This window comes from Castor canadensis, chromosome 2, assembly GCF_047511655.1.
Source record: "Castor canadensis chromosome 2, mCasCan1.hap1v2, whole genome shotgun sequence".
In the NCBI taxonomy this organism is placed as follows: Eukaryota; Metazoa; Chordata; class Mammalia; order Rodentia; family Castoridae; genus Castor; species Castor canadensis.
In genome coordinates, this window is record NC_133387.1 from 3,406,990 (window position 1) to 3,429,205 (window position 22,216).

General features: G+C 48.5%; 1 protein-coding gene across 6 annotated transcripts in view; it reads right to left on the reverse strand.

The window, feature by feature from the left end:
- Positions 1–22,216, reverse strand: part of Dpp6 (dipeptidyl peptidase like 6) — a 945,197-nt gene that overhangs the window by 88,504 nt on the left and 834,477 nt on the right. For all 6 annotated transcript variants that reach the window (XM_074060144.1, XM_074060158.1, XM_074060135.1 and 3 more), the window contains exons 9-10: positions 14,627–14,781; positions 11,360–11,457 (exon numbers count right to left, since the gene is read on the reverse strand). In XM_074060144.1, the coding sequence (XP_073916245.1) occupies positions 11,360–11,457; positions 14,627–14,781 (253 nt within the window). The remainder of the gene's footprint in view (positions 1–11,359; positions 11,458–14,626; positions 14,782–22,216) is intronic.

The following is a 22,216-nucleotide window of genomic DNA, read 5'->3' on the forward strand; positions in this document are numbered from 1 at the left end:
GACTTCAGGACAAATTACTATCAATGCATATTTCCATAATTTCACTTTCGGTGTAGGAATAGACCATGCTACTTTTTCCTTCTATCTTCGGGGATGGCTACAATGCAGGGCCAGGTATCAGGATGGGGGTGAAGCAGGCGACAGGAGATGTCACAGAAAACACATCTCTGGGATTGTGGAGTCCTTGTTCAACAATTCAAATGCACTGACCATGATCCATCAAGGAGGAGCGGTGGGGGGAGATCCATGACATCCCTGCCCCAGATCGCCAGTCTCTCATTCTCAAAACCTATCTGTTTGTCTATCAGATGTCCTTCCATATGTCCATTTTTTCATACCTCCACCTATCTATCATCCTTCAACCGTTCAATGTCAGGCATCCTTGTATCCTTGTATCCATCCTTCATCCATCCACCCTCCTACTCATTTATTAACTACCATCCATCCATCCACCCATTCATCCAACTATCCAACCATGCATGCGTGCATTCATCCATCTATTGGCCATCTATCCTCCCATATACTCCACCCATCCACTGCCCATTCATTGTAGATTAGCGTTTCACAGATGAACTCCTGGTGTCATATGAGAATTTGCTGGATGTTTTCCATGTGTCCCTGAAGATCTCCTATACTTTCTCCATATCCTTCTCTGTGCTGGGGGTGTGTGGGGGGTCACCTGTACAATGGAATGAGGAGGCTCTGGATCGCCCTCCTCCCCAACCCAGGGAAACACTGGCAAGAGATGAAAGGAAAGGAGAGAAGGCAGTGGGCATTTATTTCTGTGGCTTCCTCCTCACAGTTCTCCATCTACCCAAGACCCTAGTCCCTTGGTGGCTTTCTGCACATGGCTTGCATTCCTGTTGTCCCTCCAGGGCTGAGCTGACAACAGAGACCCAGCTGCAGCTGGACACAGCAGTCCCCTGGGGGCTTCCTCCCCCAGACCATTCATTTGCAAATAGATCCTTAGGAAATACTGTAAAAACAACCACACACCATCCCCTTTCCCCTGTGGGAGCACTGGAGCACAGGAGGACCACAAAGCCCCCCTGAGCACAGCCCACCAACATACCTCACTCAAGGAGATGCCAGCTCTTGAAGTGAAAGCATTAACTGAGTTTCAAATGCCAAGGTAAAGAACTGAGCCCTTGTGGACTCAGAGCCAGACAGGCCCTGAAACATCAAAAGACTCAAGTTCCTCCTTTCACAGAAGAGGCACATGAAGAAAGACTTCTGGGGCGTGTGCAGACCAAATGATCACCTCAATTCCCACTGACTACCTTGCCGATGCCTACCTGGGCACCATCTCCAAGACACCCTCAGCTTGCTGAGCCCACACAGGCTCATTGCCTTACATTGCCAAGGAAAGGACCCAATCATCTTGCCCAAAGTAGGCTCTGAATCACCTATAGCCACCTGCAAGTGTCAAGTGTCAAGGCCACTCACATTTCTGTCTACACCTCCCTTTATGAGGATGGTGCCTGACTCCCCCCTTCCTCTTTCAGCCACCTCTGCTCTGACTGTGGTTCCAGTCCCTGCTCCTCAGTTCCCACCATCCTTGTTCTGCCCCGTCCACCTCACCTGGCCACTGGGAGGTCCTCCTGCTTCACTGAGTACCTTTCATGTTGGACATGAAGTTGAAGTGTGTCCCTAGGGTTGACCCAGTGGCACTGTGCCCACTGGTTACCCTCTTCCGTTTGTGCTTCAAACTTTAAGCTGGGCACAGTGGCTCATGCCTGTAATCCCAGCTACTCAGGAGGTAGACTACTCAGGAGGCAGAGGATCACAGTTTGAGGCCATCCTGGGCAAATCGTTCATGAGATCCCATCTCAACCAATGGCTGGGTAGTTGTGGTGTGTGCCTGTTATCTCAGCTCCCAGGCCTGCCCTGGTATAAAGGTAAGATCCTATTAGGAAGATAAGTAAAAGTTAAAAGGGCTGAAGGGATGGCTTAAGAGGTAGACCCTGAGTTCAAAGTTCAGCACTACCCAAAACAAACAAAACAACTTTAGCAACTGCTCTGCTCCCTACAGGCCCAAGAACCCTGCTTGCTGCCCAGCCTGGAAATGCACAGAAATGACAGATGTGTCCCCTTTCATGGTTGAGCGTTGCTGAACTCATCAGAGCCCATTTGTCCAGCTCCCTCAGACTCCGCCGGCCTCTGCCTGCCCCCACCCTGTCGCAGAATAAAAGCCTTCTTGCATTTGATGTTGAGGGCTTGAAGTTCTCCCTATTGAAAGGGTCTTTCTTCCCATGAGTCGCTCCCTGTCTACATCCAGATTTGCTCTCGCCTGACATGGCAGTACATCAGTGTCCCCGGTACACTGGGCTCTGTCCAGCTTCTACCTGTCTGACATTCCAATGATTGGTCTCTCAGGTACCCCACAGGGGCATTGCCCCACAGATTACAACAAGGGCCAGTGCCTGCTCCTTCTGGGTTTGGAGACTCCTACCAGCACACCTTCCAGACCGAGTCCTCGGAGGAGGACATGACTGTTGGTTGGCTGGCTCTTTGGCAGGACTTGAGGCAAAGACAGAAGAAGCAGGGGGAATGGGATAGTCAATGGGGATCATGTCGTCAGTTCATGATCCCCAACTTATAAATCAGGTCCTGGGGACAGGGGAGAATAGATTTGATCAAAAGCCCAGGGTACGGATAGGGGTAGCTCAGCCCCCAGTGAACTCACTGACTCAGTGGGTCTCCTCTTAGTCTTTAGGGAGGGGACATATCCCCAAGCCTCCTCGGGTTCCTATTGGTGACACCAAGCAGAAATGTTGGGCATATAGCAGGCACTTGGAATATTTCTACTGACCACGAGAACAGCCGGGGACCACTGGGGAGCAGCTTCCAGAGGCTCCTGAGAGCCAGGGAGTTCAAAGGAGCACAGAAGAGACAAATGCCACAAGGCAGACTCTGGCTTTGGAAGCCAGGGCTCCTTGCTTGGCACTGGGTGAATTAGGGATGATTTTGTGTAGTCACCTGCCCTCTGTGGGCCCCTCTCTCTCCTCCTCTGAAAATTGTGGAGGAAGTAGAGGGGAAATAGGAAATCTTTACAAGTCCCCAAAGCAACAGAATCCTGGAAACAGGAAGTTGGTAGGAGAACGGAAGTAAACGCAAATCTGGGGGACGGTGGTGGTGACTACCTCAGTATACACCTGACATTTTTAGCACCGTGGTATCAGGTGAACTTTCCCAAGTCCCCGTCTCCTGCAGATGCTGTGAACTCCATGGATGGCTTTGCTAGCTGTGGCCGTGGAAGAAGACTGTAGCTGTCACTTAAGTCCTTTGAGGTCATCAACATCTGGCTTAGCAGCCTTGTGACATGACCTTGAAAAACTTTGTCCCATGTGTGGCTGACATAATCAGATGTCAAGATGTTTTGTGGCTGAACTAGCTTGCTGCTCACAGAGGTGTCTTCCTGAGGAGGACTGGGTAGCAAGCTGTTTTTCTGATGTCTGCATTCACAGGCCACAACAATGTACGCCTGCTTCATCAGTTTCTTCCTCAGAAACCTAATTATCTAGAAAGCTGAGGCTCTGACCTCCAGCTTCCTCAACTGGATATTTTTTTATCAGCAAGTGCACAGAATGCTCTGATCAGCAGCAGCTTTGTGAATTTCCTTTTCAGTGCATCAATACAATAAAGACCTCTGATTCCCAGCCTGGGGCATCTGTGTTACTCCAGTCACTCCCAAGAGTGTCCCACCCCAGTGAATATCTAGGACCACCCAGTCTGACACTGCAAACACAGGGCTGTCTTCCAAATGATGCTCCCTGAAGTGAGCTCATTTGAACATTCAGATACCCACATGGTTACTCTAACACTTGAAGCAGAAATGGAGATGGGGCTCCTTCTGAGGACAACAGAGATCACTATGTAATTGGACTTCACACCAAGATCACTTTCAAAGACATCTGGTAAAACCACAAATCTGCCCAGAGTTGTTGAGAAAAAGACAAAAGAAGGACCAGAACTCTGCAAAGGTAGGATGGCAGACTGAGGAATACAAGTGGGGGAGGGTCAAATCTTTCATTTGAAAGCTACATAGTTTTCCAGCTCAGGTGAAAACTGTAGTGCTGAGGAGGACCGTTCTACCTTGCCACACTTTGGGGCACTGAGGATTTGAAAGACTCTAACATCTCGACAGGCCACGTCCAGATGAAGGAAAGCAGGAAGAAGTATTGTTGGTAAGCCCTCAGTCCGGGTTCCACCTAGAAGTTTAACACAAAGGGACATACGGTAGGTGTGATAGCTCTGAACGATGGTCCTTGGTGTCAGGGATCTCAGTTCAAGTCCTGGTTCTACCAGTAATTAAAAGTGCAACCAGAGGAAGTCAGGTTGCAATGCAATGTGAGTAAATTGGGATTTTTTTTTTCTTTATTAAAAAATTTTTTTATTAGCATAAATTAATTGTACAAAGGGGTTTCATTGTGATATTTACAACTTGCATAAAATGTGCTCTGATCAAATGTACTCCATCTATATTACTCCTTCTTAATCACCCTCTTTCTTCTCTCCTTTTTATGTTTTTGGTGGGTTTCATTGCGCTATAAAATGGGTTTTTAAATGCTATGTGAAACTATTCACAATAGCCAAGTTATGGAAACAACCAAGATGTCCCACTACTGATGAATGGATTAAGAAAATGTGGTATCTATACACAATGGAATTTTATGCATAACGAAATGTTATCATTTGCTGGTAAATGGATGGAATTGGAGAACATCATTCTGAGTGAGGTTAGCCTGGCCCAAAAGACCAAAAATCGTATGTTCTCCCTCATATGTGGACACTAGATCAAGGGCAAACACAACAAGGGGATTGGACTTTGAGCACATGATAAAAGCGAGAGCACACAAGGGAGGGGTGAGGATAGGTAAGACACCTAAAATACTAGATAGCATTTGTTGCCCTCAATGCAGAGAAACTAAAGCAGATACCTTAAAAGCAACTGAGGCCAATAGGAAAAGGGGAACAGGAACTAGAGAAAAGGTTAGATTAAAAAGAATTAACCTAGAAGGTAACACCCACGCACAGGAAATCAATGTGAGTCAATGCCCTGTATAGCTATCCTTATCTCAACCAGCAAAAACCCTTGTTCCTTCCTATTATTGCTTATACTCTCTCTTCAACAAAACTAGAGACAAGGGCAAAATAGTTTCTGCTGGGTATCTAGGGGGTTGGGGGGAGAGGGAGGGGGCGGAGTGGGTGGTAAGGGAGGGGGTCGGGGCAGGGGGGAGAAATGACCCAAGCATTGTATGCACATATGAATAATAAAAAAAGTGCTATGTGGAAGAGCCTGCTCACGCTGGAGAAAGAAGTAGAGGACCCCCAGGAAGGAGAGTGGCAGACACCAGGTGGGGGCTGCTGATGTGGTCAGGGTGTGAGGTCATAACAGTGGGAGTGGTGATGGTAGGGAGAGGGTGGTTTTGTGGGTGGTGATAGTGATGGTGGTGGTGAGGGTGGTGGAGGGCTGGTGATGGGGAAGAGGATGATGACGGAGGTAGAGGTAGTAATGTAGGAGCAGGTGGTGGTGGTGATGTAGGTAGAGGAGGTGGTGGAGGTAGTGAGCAATGGAGATGGTGGATATGGTGGTGTGGCCATTAAGTATGAGTAGTCTATCGTATCGTGATGTCTCCCATTGCTTGGTTAACCTTTGGCTTCCCCAGTTCATAGAAAGACTAGTCGATACATCATGTTTTGTACAAATAGGAAAGGAAGAAAGCTGAGTTTCATATGTGGGTTGGTGTGGGGTCTTGTCATATGGGGGAGAGCCTGGAGGCAGAGGAGGCCATAAGAATGTCAGCTGCCCAGCTGCTGACAATTTGCAACAATCTGGTATTACTACAGTTAGAAACTGTGCTCTGCACACACACACACACACACACACACACACATACACACACACAGATTTGTGAGATTCTGACATAGATTTAGGTGGAAAACAGGGAGGGAGCAGAAATCTACATCTCTAGCTATTAATGTGTGCAAATCTGAATCTATAGGCATTTCTGTACCTAACACCTCCATATCTCTATATAAATATTTATATCTATAGCCATATTTACATCTATATTATATTCATGTTTCTATCTGCATCTCCTTGCCATTGATGTAAAGGAAGCATGCCCAGAAAGAATGATACATTCAATTTGTATGGCAGGGGAGCAGGAGCAAGGCTGAAACACAGCAGAGTGTAAAACGAGAGAGGCCTGTGAGGACCAGCAGGGGCACTGTGCCAGGACCCGAGCAGCTTCCCAACCCGTGGTACTTGGGATAAAAATAATTAAGGAACGGTACAAGGAAATAGCAGCCAGAGGCTGTTGAGCTTTTGTGTGCTGAGGCAACGGGTGGCGGGGTTGTGAGCCCAGAGACAGGCTCAGGTGCTCCAGGCTGTGGTGTTGAGTTTTCTCAGGCCCTGTAATCCCTTCATGACTTGTCATTGCCAGGCAATCAGGCCAAGGTCGGGGCTGGCAGCTATTGTACACCTGGGCAGGATATATAAAACACATATCAGCATGGCACAACCTGTCTTCAAAATGATACTGTCGGGTATCTGCTATATCTTAATTCAACACCCAGCTCCATAGCTCAACAAGACCCAGGGGAAGCAGCAGAAATAACCTTGTCTACTTTATCAGTGCAGCTGGGCCTGCGTGTGAAATGCTAGCAGCCACTGGGCAGGCAGTGCATAGTGATTTGCACTTGTTCCTTTCCACCCACAGGATAGACTGTGTGCGTGTTTCCTGCACAGGTTCCGTGCACTGTGTACAGCCTGACAAGGTGTCTTTGCCACCACCTTTGTCTGCCAAGGCTGAGCTCAGTTGCGTCAGCTTGCCATTCTCAGTTTTCTTTAATACAGAGGTTTTCCAAGACAACCTCCAAGTCCCCCGGGGTTCTCTGGCAGCTGGGAGGCCCTTGAGCACTTCCCACTCACCCTTGCCATGGGCCTCGCCAAGTGCCCCACACAGCACACAGCACATAGAGACATAGGGGTGGGTGCCAGAGGAAGGATGTGAAAATGTTGAAAATTCTTACTTACTGTACCCCAGGGAGGCCAGGCTGCTGAGCAGGAAAGGAAGGACATTAGAAACCAGTTCTGGGAAGGCCAGATAACTGGTGTAGCAAGTGTCTTATCCTTTCCTCCTGACCGCCCCACACCAGCTGAATGACAGTCCTGGGCTCCAGGAATCTCGTTTCTACTTATTTAAGTCTCATTCCTCTACAAGGTAGGTATCATATTTGACCTTTTCTCAGTGGAGTGCCTTTAGCATCCTCCATTTGAGATGGGAAAGCATTATCAATGCTAAATACTTAAGAAATCTTGGTTCTTAGAAAGGGCTCCAGGAGAACTGAAGACATCTGAAAATCCTATGGAAATAATAATATTTAATAATATTATTTAATAATAATAATATTTAATAATATTTAAATAATAATTAATTTACTCATTCAGCAAAAGTTTAGGAGTGAGGACTGTGTGTCAGGCCCTAATGCAGAATGAAGCCCCACCTTGACAAGTCGACAAGTAGCCCTGTCTCACCAACATCACATTCTAGGTAGGGCTGGGAAATGCCACAAGTCCAATAAGTGCCCTCCATGTCCCCAGGTTCTGCATTCCTGGATCCAATCAACCACACATCCAAGATAGTAGAAAAAACCAAAATAGCACCTGTACTGAACAGGTATAGACTCTTTTCTTGTTGTCCCTAAATGATACAGTGAAACAATGATTTCCACAGCATCGACAATATATTGGGTATTACAAGTAATCCAGAAATGACTTAAAGCACAGAGGAGAATAAACATAGGCTACACTCAAATATGACATCATTTATAGAAGGAACTCGAGTATCTGTGGAGTTTGGTATCTGTGGGGGGTCCTGGGAGATGGTATATGGAGAATCTTCTGGGATAAGTCCTATGAAGAGCATGAACCAGGGGCGGGGTGGCCTGTAGCTTTAAATGGGCTCTTAGGAAAGTTCTCCTGGAAGCCCCTTGAGTAAGACCTGAAGGGAGAGAGCTCCAACCCTGAGGTCTCTCAGGAAGGGCTTTCCATGGGTGTGTGTGTGTGTGTGAGAGAGAGAGACCCTAATGGGGGGGGGTGCCCCAACATGTTTGAGGAGGGGCTAGGAATGGTGGAGTAGAAGGTTTGAGCAGCTGAGGGCTTTGAGGCCATCGTAGAAGTTTGGCTTTTACTCTGAGAGGAGGGAAGTCACAGGATGCTCTGAGTTGGGGGTCTGGCCTCATACAGCTGTTACATGGGGGACAGGAGATGGTAGGAGAATGGCAGGCTGAGGTGGAATGGGTCCCTGCTGGGGCTGGCCAGCTGGCTGAGAGGATGTCAGTGGTGCCCCAAGTGCCTGGGAGGTGGACTCACCCGGGACCTGGGATGGAAGGTGGCAGGAGAGGTGTGAGAGGAAGAGTGGGCGGTCTACATACTGCTTGGATTATTTAGTTTGAGCTGCTGTTTAGCAATAGTCAGAAATGTTATCTGAACCTTGTGAGGAGGTGAACGAGAGCATAACGAAGGCTAGTGGAGTGGCTCAGGTGGTAGAGCGCCTGCCTAGCAGGTGTGAGGCCCCTTGTTCAAACTCCAGTGCCACCAAAAAAAGTTTCCCCTAGATATCATAAGGAGACCATGATGTTCCTCCTATGAGGTGCTGGACTGACTTTTGCCTGGGAAGCTTTCAACTCTGCTGCAGTAGGTTGCTCTCATGGACTCCACCTGGTGGATCAGATGTAAGCCTGTAAGCTTGCCCAGTTCCTCCAGTGCCCTCTGCAGTGACTTCAACACCTCGCTGGTGATACTGATAACTAAGGAATTAAATCAAGTATTTGTCTCATTCAGTGCCATGCCTGAGAAACACAACTTTGACCTCTTCAGCAATTATCTTTTGACAATGCCCAGTGGAGAGGTTGGGCAGCCAGTCGTCTATGTGAAGCTGAACTTCTGAAGCAGGTCAGGGTAGAGCCCTTCAGATGAGAGCTGAGGCCTGCAGGGAATGTGTGCAGCCAGAAGTGTGGATGGTTGCAGAAGCCAGTCCCGTGCTTCCTGCATTGACCACCCACAAGTGAACTCTTGTATCACTGCTATCTATCTCCATTTTACAGATGAGAGAACAGAAACAGGAGAGGCTGGTTAATGCCTGAAACCATGTAACTAGAATCTGAGCCCAGGCAGTCAGTCAGGAAGCCTCACTCTGAGCCATGGTTTCTCTATCTGGGAGCTTTGGCCATGGCTGGAGACGTGTTTCATTGCCATGTGACAGAGGGGAGGGGTGGGAAGAGCAGGCACCCCTGGCACCTTGTGAGCTAGGGCAGAAATGCTGCTGAGCACTGTGTGTATAAGGTATGGGGCAGCCCCATAGCAAACACTCATCGGGCCCCAAATGCCAATAGTGCTGAGGCTGAGAAACTGGCCTCGCCTGTGACACTGTCACCTCCAGGTCTGTGGCCTCCTTCTCTTCCACAAGATCTGCACCCCCTTCTTCACCGTAAGCCTGTGTTTTAATCATCACTAAATTCTTAGGCCCAGTTTAATGACAGGCAAATACTCAATGTCTGCTTACACATAGTCTGATTTCTGATAGGATTGTGCTCACCTAAGAAAGCCTCAAGGATGTGTGACAGAAAGGCAGTAGGAAGGCCTGTGACATCTGCACATCACTCATTTCCATTACTTATGAGGCCCATTATTGCACTTGACTTAGGAAATCAGAGCCAGTGACAGACCTGAAACCCAGCATCCAAACTTCAAGTCCTGACTGCTGCTAATTTTTCATTGTCCTTGAAGCTAATCATGCCTGCGGAAGCAGCAGCGCCAAATTGACTAAACGGGACTTTCAATTAACTCAAACAGATGGCTGAGATTTTCCAGGTGACTTTCCATATTAATTTGGTGAGTTGGCTGGACCAGGCCCCAGAAGGCTTGGCGGTGATGGGGCTGAGAGGGAAATGATGGAGTATGTGGATCTTTAGGAGAGAAGCCAAATCAATAACCTGAACTTTGTTTTAACCTAGCAAAAATATGGTCAGCCAAATTGATTTGACTTCCTCAGCCAGTGTGCCCAGTGATGGGTCATCAGTTCGGACCAGAGAAAGCTGCCTGGAGGCCAGGTTCATTAGCCCTCTGGGGTGACTTTGGCCTTCCTAGTGAAGGAGAAGACCAGTCCTGGTCAGGGAGAGAAGGGCAGTGGCCAACCCTTACAGAGAGCACTGGAGTTCTGTGCCTGGATGGCCACCCAAGGGCCATGGCATCAAGTTCTGTTGAAGAGAGAGGGGCTGAGAGACCCTCAGTAGAATTCTGCAGGGGCCCAGGCTCATGCAGGCACTTGGGGTATGGGATGAGGGGAGCAGTGGAAGTCTCCATAGGAGAGTGTCATTCAGATTGTGGCTAAGGGTCCCTTTCTGAGGGACATGGGGGAGTCAGAGCAGCTGGGTCTCAGCTCCTGCCCCTCTGGAAGCTACCGGAAGCATGGAGGTTTGTGACTGAATCATGGAGAACCAGGCTAGACACAGGGATAAATCTGGAATGGGTACTTGCTGAGTCTCTGCATGAGTCATTCTTGGCTTAAACAGCCCCATTTATCGAACTTTAGGGATTTATGAATGAGTAGACCCTGTGCCACTGTCATCCCTCCGTCAATATCCTCACCAGAGAGAGATTCAATGACATAATTGGTTCTGGAGGATCCCCAGTCTCCAGGCTGTGTGAATTTGGGGGACAAAGCTGAAGTGATATTCACATCATTTCACTTAGATACATCCCACTCATTTGTTTTGATTTAACAAAAAACAATCCACCAAGACCAGGCATTGATTGTAATTTGTCAGTAACATTGTCAATATGTCCCACTCACTACATGGTTGTTCTCTACAGGGACATCTGCCCTTATTAGAACAGGATTCACCAAGCAGTTTTTGGAGTTGGCCAGGTACAGAGATCCTCTAAACTACTGCTCTAAGAATGGGGTGCTACTTGCAGAAAGTCTGGCTCCACAGATTTTCCTGGAAGGCCTGTACCAGTTTTTTCAATGGGTTTCATTCAGTGTGTGGCATGTGCAAAGCACTGTGACCCTACTGAGACATGCATTGGCCCTAACGTGTCCCCAAGAGGAGCCCAGCCTCTAGGAGAGAGTCTACTCCTGGCGACGGGTGAGAAATAGTGGTTCTTCTTGGCTAGTGTTTTGGTTTTGTTTTTCCCAGAAAACCAGTTCAGAAAGCAGTAAGGAACACTACAAAATGTACTTATTTCTTGGAAGTTAAATTAGAACTAAGAGAAATCTGATTCTGAAGAGCCCATGTAAATAGCTTTTATCTCAATTCTCTTCTGATGTTATAGAAGGAAGAAGCAAACCTCATCCGTGGATCATCGGGTGGTATCATCTCCAGGTCATGGGTGGGTCCATTTAAGCCAATAACGTGCAAAGAAATACTGGGGTTTTCACTGCCAGCCTGTGAAGTGAAGGGGACAAGATGTGAACCAGTGACTTCATGCCTAAAGAGTGCCTTAGCTTTGCAGGATCTTCTCTGAAGACTTACGTGTGGCACTCTACGAACTTTGCAGGTTAATACCAGGGAGAGAAATTTATGTTGAGGACAGAACTGTGATGGTTAGAGTTTTAAAAAGGGCAAAGAGATAACCAGTCAACTCCCAGGAATCCCACTAGCTCAGTCTACCAATGTCCAGGAATTGCTACTGGGCTTGTCAAACCATGAAGGGAGGGGAAGAAAACTAGACAAGCGAGAAAAGAGGGATGCAGTGCCAGCAGAGAGAGTTGGAGGTGAGGAGCGGTAGACAGCACTGATCAGCCGTGGTCAGGGCTCAGCAGTGGGGAAGAGTGAAGTCCTTTGAAAAAGAGCCAAGGCATGGTTCCCCTCTCTTTGGGGAACAAGCTCTGGCCTGGAAGAGAAAGCTGGGGAAAGGTGTGACATTTCCTCATTGTGAGATGGTGTTGGGTCGGATGTCCTCATTCCCTCTGCACCCCACAGGAAATGTCCAGGTTAGGGAGGAGAACAGACCCCCAACAAGGCACAGGTTGGTGGTTCAGCAACTCAGGGCTATAACTTCCTGGGAGTAAGTGGGGATGGGATGAAGAGCATCTGACCTCTGTCGGCTAGAATGCGTTCACTTTCCATTAAAATATGGAAGCCTAACTCCTGAGCCATCTGCATTTCTTAATCCCAACTGAAAGGGCCTGTCCCAGAGTTCATGGGGAAAACCCAGGGGCCTACCAGATTTCAGGTCCACACTCCTAGATTAGGACAACTCTTACAAGAGTGGTCACCATGAAGACAATTCCCTCTCTGGGTGGCCAGATGAAGGTCAGAAGGCCACTGGCGTGTGTGTGTGTGTGTGAATGCACGTGCATGTGTGTGACTGTGCATGCCTGTATATGTATGTGTGTACACATTGAGTGTGTATACGTGTATATGTATATATGTGTGTTTATGTATATATGCATGAATACATGTATGCATGTCCATGCACGGGCGTGCATTTGTATATGTGTACACATGCATGTATATATGTGTATGTATGTGTGTATGCATTCGTGTGTGCATCTGCATATGTGTGTGTGTTGGAGGATATAGAGGGGGGCGGAAAGACTGGCCTTAGCCAAGTGTACCTGTAACTATTTAACTATGTCCCAGCTAATCCTGTCTCTTCCACATAGGACAGAGTCAAGTCTAATGAAAATGGGCTGTAGCCAGGCACTGGTGGCTCACACCTGTAATCCTAGCTACTTAGGAGGCAGAGATTAGGAGGATCATGGTTCAAAACCAGGCCCAGGCAAATAGTTCAGGAGACCCTATCTTGAAAATACCCAACACAAAACAGGGCTGGTGGAGTGGCTCCAGTGGTAGAGCACCTGCCTAGCAATGATGAGGCCCTGTTCAAACCCCAGTACTGCCAAAATGAAAAATAATAAAACTAGCTATAAAAGGAGGGAAGGGACTGTTAAAGGCAAATCCAGGTGAGTGCTGACAGCTAGGCGATCTCAGAAGAGGAGAAAGGAGACCAAAGCTGTGTCCCTCCTCTCTGGGACCTGCGTGGTCACTGGCCACTCTGATCAAAGGTTATTGAAAGGAATGTCTACCACTGATTTTAATGGACTGAATGTGTTTGCCCTAACCATGGATGTGATGGTATTTGAAGTACTGTGGGAGGTGATGAGGGCTCGAGGAGGTCATGAATGGGACCCTGTGATGGGTTAGTGTCCATATAAGGAGAGGAAGAGACCAGAGCTCTTTGTTATTCCACCATGTGAAGAAATTGAGGCAGGAAGGCTGCTGTTTGCAAGCTGGGCCCTTCCCACAGATGCCCAGCTTCGGAGCTGTGAGGAGTAAATTCCTGCTGTCTAAGCCTCCCAGACTTAGACAGTAGAGCAGATGGATGCACTAGGTGTCTCCCTTTTCCGTCCTCTGACTCTGGGAGCCTCTCTGACCCCACGTACCTCACTCTTGCTAGGGGTCCTCATGCAGTGAACTCTGGACCATGGGTCCAGGGGATTCTCATGGTATGGACAGCTGGCACAATCTGCTTTTCAGAGCTCCCCAGTGGGTGAGGACACTGCTGGTCAAACGCTCCATGGCAGAGGCTGGAGGGTGGCTTAGAGGACTCATATCTGCCTAGCTGGTGGTCTTGGAACAGTTTAGTGAAGCCAGCAGGCAGCAAGACTGCCAGATCTGTGCCTCACCAAGCTATATCCCCACTCCTGGACACCAGCCCCCCTCACAGTGAGCCGAATGGGAGTTTTAGCATCAGCCCTCCTGTCATGCTTTGATACTGAGATTTGGTGATGGGGTGAGAGTTGGATGCCCCTCCCCCCTCAGGACCCTTGACGTTCTGTGATTTGGGGTCATAAAATGTTTGTGTTTGTCCACTCTGGTAGCTAAAATAAAATGTCCAATTCTGCGTGTCTCATAAACAACAGGAATGCAAATCTCACAGTCCTGGAGACTGGAAGTTCAAGCTCAAGGTGCTGGCTGGCTCAGTGTCTGATGAGGGCTCCTTCCTCATAGATGGAGCCTTCTCACTGGTCCTCACATGGCTGACACAGGAGTGAGCTCTCTGGGATCTCCTTTATACAGCAGCAATCACAATTATGAGGGCTCCCCATCTCCTCCCAAAGGCCCTGCCTCCTAATCCCTCACTGTGGGTGATAGGATCTCATCACAGGAATGTTGGGGGAACACAAACTTTCAAACCACAGCAATGACCAAGCATAGTATAACTTCGCCCAGGCCCAGGATCGGGGGGCAGACAGAAGTCCTTGTGATCTCCCAAAAGCCATGTCCTAAGAAGAAACATAGGGCAGCTGTGGCAGGATGGGTTTTGTCAGCCAGAGTCACGAGTGGGGACAATGTATTTATTTTGTTTCTAATGAAGCTTAGACAAATGATTAATAGACATTCAATTATTTAAAATAAAGTAAACCTGCCAACAAATTCAACTCAACAAGGATGAGAATTTAATGCAATGTAATGAGAAATAATTAATCTTTCTTCTGTTTACTGCTTTGCTCATAAACACGCCTGATTATCACAGCTCCGCACTCCGCGTCAGCTGGGGGCAGCTCATGAATGATTCAGAGCTCACTCTGCTGTCTGTCCTGCCTACCTTGGGGTAGTGGTAGGGCTTCACGGTGGGGTACACGGAGCCTGTGTAGATGGGGAGCTCCATGAGAGGGACGCGAGAATCGTTGATAGTGGCGTAGGCGAGCCTTGTGCCATCAGGAGACCACCAGTGCGCGATGTGGGTCTTCAGAATCTCCTCTGAGGGGAAACAAAGCAGAGAATTGTGAGCAGAGAGCCAGTGGAGGGGAAGGCAGTGCTGAATGGGCACCATGGGAGCTGGCCAGGAAGGAAGTGGCCTCTGGGTGTCAGGCACCTGTTGCAATCTCCAAGATGAGACATCCTCCCACTTCCTGGATACACCTTTGCTCCACAGGCTCAGAAAATGTCCAGTGCTGACAAACAACCCCGGCACAGCAAAACCAAGGCTCACTGGAACAGATGCTGACTGTCCAGAATTGGTTTTTCTGCATAAATTTGAGCACTACGAACCTGAGTATTTCTTCCCCCAGCCTGATGCTCATGACCTTGGAATTATCACATTTGATTTCATTTTTTTTCATTATATATTTGATACATTTTTATAAAGCCCCTTTTATGCTAATGAATATTTTTGAGTTGAGCTATTTATACAGTTCTAGATTGACTTGAAAATATGACTTGAAAAGCAACTAGAGGAAGGAAATCAGTTCGCACTGTGCATCCAGACACACCAAGTGAGAGAGGCGCTGTTGAACCTTTAATCTCAGAAGCAGGGGGTCTTGCAGGAGATGCCAGGGTCCTGCGCCAACACACACTCCTCTGCCACTGCTCCGAGGAGAGAGTGTATTCAAAAGCTTGCCGTGCGTCACTTTGCCAGACAGGAAAGTAAAATGAGCCCAGCCAAGAAAGGACAGAGATGAACACAGTGACTCTCTTAGCTTCAGTTTTAACTGAAGTTGGGTCTTGGAGGGTCTAAAATCCAGGATGAAAATTCCACTCTGCTTTTTTTTTTTTTTTGCCAGGGTCTCACTACATAGCCCAGGCTAGCCTGGAACTCATGACCCTTCTGCCTCAGCCTCCTGAGCGTTAGGCTATTGGTGAGCATCACCATGTGTGGCGTCTACTGTGTGTTTTAAACAAGTGCAGGGAAGGCACTGTCCAGTGTAACAAGCTGCAGTAACTGGAGTCAGAGATGCTGATCTCCAAGGGTTCTCTGTTGTACAGAAATGGTGTAAACTCATTTCCTCTAGCTTTGCTTTAGAAATAATGGGCAATACAATTACACAGCGGAGTCCACTGTGCTGGCCACCGTGAGGTTTGTAGCAAACCCGCTTTGTGTTCCTGCAGTGGTGGGAAGGCTATCGAGGAACCTGAAGACTCATTCAAAAGCAAAATGTCAATGGAGGGCTGGTGGAGTGGTTCGAGCGGTAGGACGTCAGCCTATCATCAATGGAGAACAGAGCAAGTTGGAACGAGGTCACAGAAGGATGTAGTTATGGTGGAGGAGACACAGCAGGAACTCTGGGAACTGGGGACCTCAAGTAGATGGCTGGAGGGAGAAGTCACATGACAGCTCCAGCTTTGTCAGCAGTGGCCCCATGGCTGCCCCGGAAGGCATTTTCCAATGCAGTCAGAGGGCTTTCGGGGTCTCGCGACCAGGGGAGGGCATGTGTTGGTGTCACTTTTTTTATTCCTTCCTTCTGATCTTTCCCATGTCTGGCAGGACCTGGGGTAGTGCTGAGATTTGTAAGCCTCATTAAGAGTCCTCTTCCTTCCAGACAATTCCTCCCTGTCCTCCAGAGCACCTTCTGCAGGCTTCTTCAGCCTGTGCAGACTCTCTACCAAAGGTGCTGGTGCTGACTTCAGCACTGGACAGTAGAGTCTCAAAATGCATGAAACCCATGGTAAGGTGGACTTCCACCCAGGGTTTCCCAGGTTGGAGCACAATGCTGGTGACAGTGAGGTCAAGGACCCAGGAGTCCTGGCTTTGAGCTTCATCCTGTGTTTTTTTCACAAGTCCCCATCTGTGAACCACAGCACACTCCTCTGTGTGCAGTGCTGTGCTCTCTTGGTGTCTACACAACCCCACGGAAGTGTTTCCAGTGCCTACAATGACTCAGAGGTCTGCCGAGGTGAGTAGGGAGAATCAGAACACATGTCAGGCCGAGTCACGGGGCTTGTAATTTTCCAGCGTCTTTAGCAGCTGGGAGAGTGACTTTCAGGTGTGAGTTTGGAATGAGGTGATTCAAAAATGACTTTATTCAGAGTCACCTGATCTGCTGGGGCTGCTCACATGGCACGGTGAGTAATAGACTCTGGCAGATGGTCTCCTGGAAAAAATAGGCACCATTTGAATGCAATTTGCAGTGATTCTGCTCAATCACTCTACATTGAGGGGCTGAGGGAGAAGGGACCGGCCAGCAATCATCATGAGTGAGCAAGAAGGAGAAGGGCCTGGTAGAAGTCAGCCAAGGAGCCTTGTAACACTTGCACAAGACAGCGATTCAGAGCCAACTCAGGAAAACCCCAAATTTACAACAAAGGCTTTGTAAATGCAGAGGCACTGGGGAGAGACCAGCAGCAATCACAGCAAAGCCCTGAAGAGACAACGGGTTCATTCTTCCTCTTTAAGGCAATCTCCCAAGACCAGAGGGTAACATTTTGTCACCCTTGTATCCACGGAGGCCCCCTTCATCCTTATCCCATATGCTTGGAGGTCCCAGCTTTCCATCACCTTTCTTCCCATCTCATTTCGAGACTTGCTTTCAGAAAGGAAGGAAATATTGCTGCTTCACCCTGACTGGGGAGGGCACATATGTGGGGTGAGAGACTGAGAATATGGGCAAAGGCCTGAGACTCAGCTGAGAACACTGTATTTCCATTAGCAAATGCCAGCGTGTTTCCCCTGAGTTCAATTCACTATTCAGAGAATTTGGATACCAAAAGGCAAAGTGTGACATTGGGACAAAACCTGGGGCCCACTGAGCTCAGGGATGACATGTGGGGTCTGGTGTGTGGGGTCCAATGTTAGTTCAATTTCATCCCTTAGTGAGGTGGTTGCATATCAAAAGGTATTCTGCCATGCCAAAGGCAACCCAAAAAGCCACAATAGCTTTAGTTTATTTTCCCTAAGTCTCCTTTAACACATTGTTCCTTGCTATTTCTAATTTTTCTGTATGTTGGTTGCTCATTAAGGAGACAGTTAAGTATAAGAAACTAAGGGGAAAGGACCAGGCAGATGAAGCCTTGACATTTTAGTGCTGTTACAGATGTCTCCACTCTGCAAACATTTTCTTCAGGATCCCTAGCCTAATGAGGCAGTTATTTAAATGCCACACACCAAATGTAGTTTAGGAACAGAGATTTGCAGACAGAGGGAACATCCCTATTCCATCAGCTAAATTAATTGCATGAACCCTTTGCTTGGAAGGAAATGAATAGCTTGACTTTTTGAGCAAGTACAATTAGCTCAGGAAAACAGGAAGATGTGCCTTTCCCTCACCTTCCCTGCTCTGTTGTGGGACTCTTAGCACAAAAAGAAAGATACATCTAGGGACCTTTGCTAGCTGATGACCACCTCTCTCTGGAAATGCCCAAGGTAGATCCATGCAGCTCAGCCCACAGGAGGAGCAGGGCACCTTGCCCTTGTTTGCTGTCAATGCTGTCATTTCCGGTGTTAGTGGTTCACGCTAAACTGTGTGAAGGGCATGTCCAGCGGGACCAAACCCATCTGGGATCAAGGTGGTAAAGGCCAAGTCCACACTTACTCACCTGATGTGGCTGCAGGCAGCCCACAGTAGGCCGTGTGTGTGTGTGTGTATACTGTGGACACAATGCTGGGCCCTGGTCTAGGCAGAGGAATTGGGGTATGTTGGGGACAGGGAGGGTCTAGGCCCCTTTCCTGCAGAAATTTACAGGTGGCTTTGGTGAATATTCTGCTTAAGAATGACTGGTGGTCATTCCACCAGCTTTGCAGGAGGCAGAGGTAGGAGGATTGCCGTCTAAGGCCAGTCCTGGGCAAAAGCAGAGACCTTATCTGAAAAATAACTAAGGAGTAAAAAGGGCTGGGGGTCTGGCTCAAGTGGTACAGTGCTTGCCTAGCAAGCGTCAAGGCCCTGAGTTCAAACCCCAGTAATTCCCAAAACAAACATACACAAACACCAAACAGCTGATGAGAGAAGGAAAGCAATCCTGACATTGTGACAACGTGTGGATGGACCTTGAGGACGTCAGGCTGAGTGAAATAAGCCAGGCACAGAAAGAATAATACCGCACAGTCTCACTTAGATGTGGGATCTGATAAAGATGAAATCATAGGGAGAAGAGTGGCGGCTGCCAGTGGTGGGGGCGTGGCACTGGGAAGAGTTAAGGAGCCCTGCTGCACGTGCGCTGACTCTAGTTAGCACTGCACTGTGTACTTGAAGCTGTGAAAGAGTCGACTTAAGGTGCTTTCCCCACAAAATACAGGAGAGGTCAGGCATATGCTAATGAGCTTAGGTAAGCCACTCCACAGTGTGTACAAGTTTCAAAAGAACATGTTCCATGCCATAAATCCATGCACTATTTACTCGTGGAATGAGAAACAACACAAAATGAGCTGACTGAGCAGAGAGGAGGACTGTGTTCTCATCGAGGAAGCCTTGGATTTTGGTGCATGTTGCAGACAGCCTTGCCGGCATACGTGACATACACTTCCAAAGAAGAAGTGCACCTTCTTCAACGGAGAAATGATAGGTTCCCCTTCATGGTTTGGTGCGGGCTGAGTTGCGTCCCCCTAAAGATATGGTGACATTCTAACCCTCCTGCCTGCGAAACAGGGTCATTGCTGAGGTAATTGTGATATAAACTAGATGAGGTCATACTGGAGTGGAGTGGGTCCTGACTCCCAGGGCTGATATCCTTGTAAGGAGAGGAGAGGACACAGATGTGCACAGGGGAGAGCGTCAGGTGACGACAGAGACAGAGGTTAGAGCGATGTGTCTACAAGCCTGTGTCAGGTCCTCTTTCATAATCAAGAAATAGGAGGTTCAGAGAAGTCAATGACATTGAACAAAGACTACCCAACTTGTACAAAACCCCACTCTACACCATGGCAGAGACAAAGTTTAGAAGTTCATGATAAAATATGAGCTATCCCTACCCAAAAGGTGAGTGACCAGTGCAGAGCCATAGCTGGGGGCTGAAAACACAGGACTTAGAAGGAAATTTGAATGACATGAGGAAGGTTCTTTCTTACAGGGAGATGGAATGAGTGAGCCTGGAAATTGGTCCCAACTGCTACAAGAGCTAATGAATTATAGCTAGGCACATGCCTTCCAGAGCAAAGATATCTTCCAGCCCCTCGAAGTTAGGCGTGCCATGTGGTGAGTCCCAGATCCTGCTTTTAAGGGATCAGGGTGTGACCATCACCATCTTTCGTTCCCTCGTCTGCTGGCGAGAGTAAAGATATAGGTGTCAGACCTCCTCTGCCATGCAGGTGATGGTGACACACTGGCACAGACCTCAGAGGTCTACAGAGCGGTAAAAATTTTGTGGCCCTTCCTAATGGATGGAGCTGGGTCCTCTAGCATGCATGCAGCCAGTGTCCTTTCCAAGTAGAAGACAGAGCTGCCTGTGTCAGGGGTCCACAGAGGACTGAGACTAGGAAAGATGTCCGTCTGTATTAGGACAGCTTTCTAACTAGGAAGCCCACACCTAAGTGAGAGAGAGGTAAGGTCAATGTGTAGGGCCCAGGGACAGCTGATGAGGGCTCTGACCAGCTCAGGTTTGAGGATCTGAACCCGTGGGCTTGAGGACACCCCCCCCCCAACATACACACCCTGCAGCTGCAAGGGTATGGCATAGAGATGGCACTGCCACCTCTGAGTTATAAAGGGAGCTCAGGAATTGGGACTTGTCTGAAATCCCCTTGGCTGCTGGAAGCTTGAAGTCCAGCTGGAGAAAAATCAGTGTGGGGTGGCACAGACATGGGACAGAAAGGGAGGCAGGTGGCTTAGGGGCTTCATGAATACAGGTCTGCTGTGCCTCGTGTCCTGTGGAATGGGCTTCCCAAGGCCTCACTGGCCTCATTTTCTGGCAAGGTAAGGGTGAGAGGCCAAGGCTCGTTTTCATCAGGAACATGTGGTTCCCAATTCAGGCCATGAAATCCCTGACTGAGACCTTGCGCACAACTTCTCTGACTGGTGCTGGCTCAGGTGACATAGAATGTGAGGATACCCTTTCTCCCTTCTCTCCACAGCAAGTCCATTTCTGAATGGCTGGAAGTGAGCCAGTAAGTGGGGTACATGGGTGGGCAAGCCTCTGGGCAGCTCCAGCTCAGCTAGATGCCCAGGTGGTGCAGAGGAGAGGTGAGAGAGAAGAGTTCTGCCTGCCAGACAGTGACAGATGTCACTGCTCAAGGTCACCATATTTCAGATCACTGAGACCAACAAAATGTTTTAGGTGGGAAATGCCAAAGAAAGGGGAACCTGGGCCAGTAGGTTGGGCTCCCATTCCTATGTTATGCTCTTTGTTTGCATTCCTCTAACAGTTTCCTCTTCATCTTTTCCATGGGCACTTGGGGGAACATCCAGAACTTATAGTCCTGGTGCCTTCTATTTCAGGGCTTCAGGCTCAAACAGGCAACAGCACATCAGAGATGTTCTCCTGGTTCTCAGTCACTCGTCAGAGCACGCATCTGTTCATGTATTCATTCGTTCAGTCAGCCACCCGGGCAGGCTAATACAGCAGGTAGAGAACCCACTATTTGGTCAGACACACAGACTTTTTGAAGTCCTACATTGACTCAGGACACAAGAACGGCATCTGCAGACTGGTGCTCCTGACTGTGCTTTGGAACATCACTTGAGGTGGCCTTGGCCTCTGGGTGTTGGTTGCTGGCCTGAGCCCTGTGGATCCACCACTGTGGGTCACCCCCTTGCCTCCTGTGACCACTCTGAGCTGGGTGAGAGGGACAAACTTCTGCTGGAAGGAGCCTCTCCCTGCTCCAGTGGCAAGATTCCCTGACTCCTCCTCCCTCCCGCAGTGTAAATTGCATGTGGCTGTGAAGGAGGCATTTAAGACACAAGTGGGTCCTCATTGGAAAGATAATCAAGTGATAATCAAACACGTGCAGAGATTAAATAAGCAACGTGCTGGAGTGTGTGCTGAACTAGAGTCTGTGGGAGCTCGCTGTCTGCGTAAGGGGAGCCAGTGCCTGTGGTGTGGGGGCGAGGGCAGGTCACCACAAGAGACCCCCTCTTCATAGGCCCCAGCGTTTGGCTTTCACCCTCTATATCTTCTCTAAAGATAGTCTCCCAAACTTTTAGCTCTTGGACTTCCCAAAGATCCGTCTCAGTAGGAAAAAGAGAAACTTTGGGAGAAAAATCCATGGAAAAAAAATGCCTCACTTAGAAAACCGGTTCCCACCAGCTACCCACCAAGGCCAAGTACTATCCCAGGCAGGGGCTGTGGGACTGGGCTCCAGCTTCTGTTTCCCCTGCAGGCCTCTGTTCTACAATTTTGATGTGGCTCTAGGATTTTCTTTTAGCAAATCATAGAATTCCTGCACCAGATGGAACTTCACACTGTTTTCTAAGCTCCCAGAACAGGGCCCAAGCATGCCTCCCAAGTCTGCAAGAGGCTGCACCTGTAGCCAGAGGCAGTGTGGGCTCTG